This window comes from Pinus tabuliformis, chromosome 4_1, assembly GCF_031772625.1.
Source record: "Pinus tabuliformis cultivar Carrire ecotype Pingquan chromosome 4_1, CPIR1, whole genome shotgun sequence".
NCBI classification, from domain to species: Eukaryota; Viridiplantae; Streptophyta; class Pinopsida; order Pinales; family Pinaceae; genus Pinus; species Pinus tabuliformis.
The window spans coordinates 521,762,009-521,767,341 of record NC_142303.1 but is presented as its reverse complement, the minus strand read 5'-3'; the positions used below and the strand labels follow the sequence as shown (position 1 = coordinate 521,767,341).

General features: G+C 39.3%; 1 protein-coding gene across 1 annotated transcript; it reads left to right on the top strand.

Annotated features, from left to right (window-relative positions):
* Positions 1-4,511: 4,511 nt before the first annotated feature.
* On the top strand, positions 4,512-4,976 carry LOC149176876 (uncharacterized). The gene has a single exon (XM_089421595.1). The coding sequence runs from the start codon at positions 4,512-4,514 to the stop codon at positions 4,974-4,976; it is 465 nt and encodes a 154-aa protein (XP_089277721.1).
* The last annotated feature ends 357 nt before the right edge of the window (positions 4,977-5,333 follow it).

The window sequence follows — 5,333 nt, the reverse complement described above, 5'->3', positions numbered from 1 at the left end:
GTCAAGCAGAGTTATTCATTGGGCTTCCCTATTGGGTGAATCGTGATAATGCTGAAAGCAGAGAGGGCTAGGTTTATGTCCTGGGTTATTTTTGCTGCAGCACTTATGTCAATTGCCCTTCCGTGCCTAATAAAGTGATTCCCAAAATAATAGATTGCCACCCCCTCTTAATTCATGGATCCACCGGATATATTTTAAAAAAAAACAAAATTGTGTTTGGAGCATCTCTGAAGCATACATAATTTTGTTTAGGATTTGGGACTCCCAAATCTCTATACTTAATCACTGGATTACAACCTTTGATTTTCAAGCCTCAAAGCGCATCTGCTCTAAATACAATTGGCAACCCGATTCGACTTGACTGGACAGATATATTCGTTAGAAGTTGATTCCACAAGCTTTCACTAGATACAGCCTCTGACTTCCAAGCCCAAAGTGCATCCATCCTAAATACAATTGGCGATATACTCGTTAGAAGTTAATGCCGTAGTCTAACTAACAGGAGGAATTGCTCGGAAAGCTATGGAAATTCTAATCATATTTAGAGAAAATTCGGCAGAGATTTTTGTAAATTCAAGTTAAAGTTGTTAAACTTCAAAATTTTAGGTGTCCTAGACATTTTTGATGGTGCTTGATGATGCTGAATCCATTTCCAGCATCAAAAACACAATTCAGACACTGTCCCTACAAGATTTTTTGAAATTTTTTTGTCCAGATTCCGGCCACTTTTGGCTATCCAGGCAATGCCTCCACAAGCTTTCACTAAATATACTCGAAAAGTTAATTCCACAAACTTTCACTAAATATACTTGATACTTTGAGACCAGAAAGATTTTTGTAACCCTATCTTAATAACAGACTATGAAAATCAGGAATGTAACAAGTCCAATCAACCCAACCCAACCCAACCCAAAAAAGACAAGGGCATAAAGGGTGTTACATCTATTGGGTTTTGAATTTTGACTGTTTTCTTGGTGGAGTCCTGGTAGAGATCTGGTCACGACTTGGTATTGTCTTGGATGATGCTGATCATTTATATGTTTTGATTCTTGTTATAGGTCCTGGTATCTGAGATTGTGGGTAAGACAGTTGGTTTGTATTTCTCTTCTTATTGGTGTCGTCCCTGCAGAAGTTTCACTAAAAAGCTTGTAAAAGTATATAACGAACTGAAGGAAAGAGGGGAAACATTTGAGATTGTTTTCATCTCTAGTGACCGTGATCAAGAGACGTTTGAAGACTACTACAAAGGCATGCCATGGTTGGCTCTCCCATTTGGAGATAAAACTAGGGACGATGTAGTAGAGTTTTACAGCGTTGGCAGCATTCCAACCTTCATTGTGGTTCATCCCAATGGGAAGTTGGTGACTAATGCCATCGATGCCACAAATGCCATAAGCAGGTACAGAGCCAAGGCGTATCCCTTTTACTGATGCGCATCTTCAAACTCTGGAGAAGGAAATTGAAGAACATGAAAAGACAGATGCTTCAAGTGACGAAGGATATTCCACTAATGAATGTCCTGAAGAAGCATATCCCACTGATGGAAGTCCTGAAGAAGCATATTCCACTGATGAAAGTTCTGAAGAAGACGCAGATGATGCGGTTGACGAAGGTTCTGAAGAAGACGCAGATGCTGCGATTGACGAGAGCAGTAAACCCGGTGGAGTAATCTGTGATGGAGATGTTTGTTACATTGCTCGTTAAAGCCTGATGGTGATAAATGCTCGTTTGAGAACCATGTTTATCATTAATTGTATCCTTTGAACTTTGTTGAGTGAAGGGCATCTACAGCTACAATGAATAAATTGCTTGGCCGGTGGCCACTATAACGAGAGTTCAATTGACAATCAAGGATATATACTTGTGAAAGATTACTTCCGCATGTGGATTTTATTGAAAACAGTTTGCTTCTGTTCGTCAGTCATGAAAGTAGCTATACACCTATTTTTCGCAGATAAACTATGATTTACTTATAATTGAATAACTATTTTATGATTTGTTGATAATTGAATATGTATATAAAATGTTAAATTATTATAATGAATAGTTGAGATAGATGAAGTAATGAAAAGGATATTACACAATATCTCTAAATGCCGATAGACAAATACATATGTACCTTTTTTTTCCATACAGAAAAAACAGGTTTCTATTACAGGAAGAAAGTACATATATCAGAAAAAGGAATTTCTCATTCGCCAATGAAAATGATGTAGAGAATATCATTAACCTATCAGTCCTGTATTCATAATTCCGTGACAAAATATCTAAACCTGCTGATGGGAAAAATTATCAACCTAAGCCAAGAAAAAAAGACAATATAAAACAAAGGGCCCTGGTAGGCAAAGAAAAACAGAGGATCATCCAGAACAGGGGAAAGACAGTGAGCTCTGCAGACAAAAATATTCGGACTCATTAAATTAGAATGAAGCCATCCCCTTTCAGAACGCCATTCTCAAGCTGCTGGAAGATTATCCAATCGGGGCTCTGAGCTGCAACCCTTTTCAGAGAGGCAATCAGCTTATCTGTTTTGGATCCGATAGATATGCATAATAGATAGATATTGGAACTCTGCTGACAGGACTTTGATTCAGAGTTTCTATGGATCAACAGCTTAAGAGTTTAAAGAGCCCTTGTCATTTGCCCATTCTATAACTGATTTGGAATCTCTAAATACAATGAGATCCGTGAGACCAAGCCAAGTTGCACAATGAAGGACCCAAGAGTGAGTAGTTTAACTTGGGTGTTTGGATCCCAAGCCGCAGTGACAATGAAATCTATAAAAAAAAGTTCAGGACCAATGTGAATGACCATACTACATCCACATAAATCAAAAAATAAAACACCATCAAAGAAACTTACAAGATAGGCAATGTGAATGACCATACTACATCCACATAAATCAAAGAATGAAACACCATCAAAGAAACTTACAAGATAGGCAGACCAAAGGTCACTCAGAGGGAAGGGACCTTTATGAACAAGGGGCAAGAAGACAGAGTATTCCGAATAGTATGTTAGGAAGCTACAACAGGTCCTCCAAATGTTTGGTAATACTTGATCAAAGATGAAGGCATTTCTTCACTTCCATATGTCCCATATGAAAAAGAAGTCCAAAGTAGATTATGTGTCCTTTCCATATGAATGACAATGACTACATCAGCCTGGTCCCTGAAAGCCCTTCTTACACGGAATTTCCAAATGAGAAAGCAATTGTGTGCTTCTAGCCATGAAAAACATTTGAGGCAGTTGAGTTTGAGTAGTAGGAAATTCCATTTCCAGGCATGAACCATCCAAGAGTGTGCCACAATCTGTCTGGAAGGCTGAGTGATTAGTCTATATGCCTCCTTAACGATGTCCTTCCCCTGTTGTGAGCCACCAAACCATATTAACCTATGTTCTTTGGGAGAGAGGGAATCTCAGAGATATTTGTGATTGGTAATATAACTTTGCCATTCTGGCATTAGGGCCTTACGTATCTCAATCTGAAATTCATTTCTTCATTGAGTATAAAATGGATATAAAAGAGCAACATTTACAATATCTTTGATCACAAATAAACCCCCATTATGCAAGAAAAGAAAATAATGAGGGCATGAGATAACAGATGTGAGCCAGTCATACTGGAGAGCGAGCCTAAACTGGTTTCAGAATAGAACTGGAGCCAACGTCCCATCTGAGACTTCGAAGAACCAGCGCTTTGTCATAAGAAGACTGCGCCAAGAAAAGGAGATGTTGGGAGGGTCCAATGTACCAACACGATGCCAGTTAATAAGCTCTCGGTTCTAGAGGTATTTGGCACGGATGACTTGCTGCCAAAGGACATCACTGGAGACAGCTTTCCAAAAAAATTTAAACAGTAGAGCCATATTAAAAGAGGCAATTATGTTTGGTACCCAACCACCCATGTAGTAGGATGATTGACTATCTTCATCCTAGTAAAATGGATTTTATGCTCTCTGTATTATTATTTTAGTCAAGTCAATATGTCATGGCAACTTTTTTGCCTTTTTGGAAATGAAAATGTATGTTATTTATATTGTGGAAGGATGGTTTGGTAATGTATATTTGTTTTTTATATTTACGTCGATAGAATTTTTTATGCATCAAAAATCGTTAACACTTTTACCTTGCTCAGTTCGATCAAGTGAGACACTTTCCACTGTTGATTTGAAATGTTATCTGGCAAGCATGCACTGCACTTTGATTGTTTTTTCCAAATATCTGTTGAGTTGCCTTCTTTTCACCTCCGAGTTCTGTTGTGCATTGAACCTGGCCCTATTATGCAAAAACTCTGATCAGATTGCCACTCTGCTAGTTTTTATTGTTTCAGGTATTTTGGTTTAAATTATGCTTCTTTGTTTTGAGCGATCGGAGTCATTTCCCATGGTTTGGCTGGCTCTTGGAAAGACCTGTAATCTTGTTTGGTCTACGAGTATGGCCTCTTGTTTGCCCAAAACGAGCTGGAAACGAAGGATATTGCATCTTTCAACCATGAATTCTTGCAGAGCATGGGGATTGGAATCGCAAAGCACAGGTTGGAGATTTTGAAGGTAGCCAAGCGCGAGCGAGGGAAATCGACTCCGTATGTCCAGAGGCTTGTGTCTTCTTTAAAGAAAACGAAGTGCTGCATTGGGAGATTTGTTCGCGGTTTTCTCCGCCCGCCACCGCCTTCGGAGCCGACTCTGTATGTCTCAACTTCGAAGGTATTTTGCAGAGGGAATCGCAGCTGTAAGCGCTTGGGCGGGTTACCGCCTACTCTAGCTCTCAAGAATGGGGAAGCGGTGGTTTTTGGGCGCAGGGATGCCAAGAAGAAGAAAAGTCCCTTGAGATTGAAAGCCGAGCCAGAGGATTTTCGCGGCTGTAATCCTCAGCATAATGATCGAGTTTTGCATGTTAATAGTGGCAGGATTTGGTCATGGGCGTCCATGTTTGACGATGTGAAGCCCACTCAAGGGTTCATAGCTTTTTCTTGATAGTTAATGGCGGGCTATTGGAATTAGGATTCTTGTTTCTTTTCTGTCTTGTTTGCAGTGGCATCCAGAACAGAGTACTAATGTGGAATGGAAAGCACAGTGTGACCCTTAGATAGATTGTATTTGGAATTGGTTTTGAATTGGATTTAGTCTGTAATGTTGTACTATGAATATTTTAAAGCAGAAGGTCATGTGCAGTGAGAATTTATGCACAAATGACTTGTAACTTGTAAGTCTTGAATATCACAAACATGACAGAGCACAAGTCATGTTTAGTAGATAATGGGTAGGTCACAAAAACAGAGACAAGAGACAAGTTTGCATCTCCACAGGGTGAGGGTGTACTTCTGAATGCAA

What these genes read in the sequence shown, in the direction of transcription:
- LOC149176876 (XM_089421595.1), top strand. Translation starts at nt 4,512, where the DNA reads ATGGGGATTGGAATCGCAAAGCACAGGTTGGAGATTTTGAAGGTAGCC.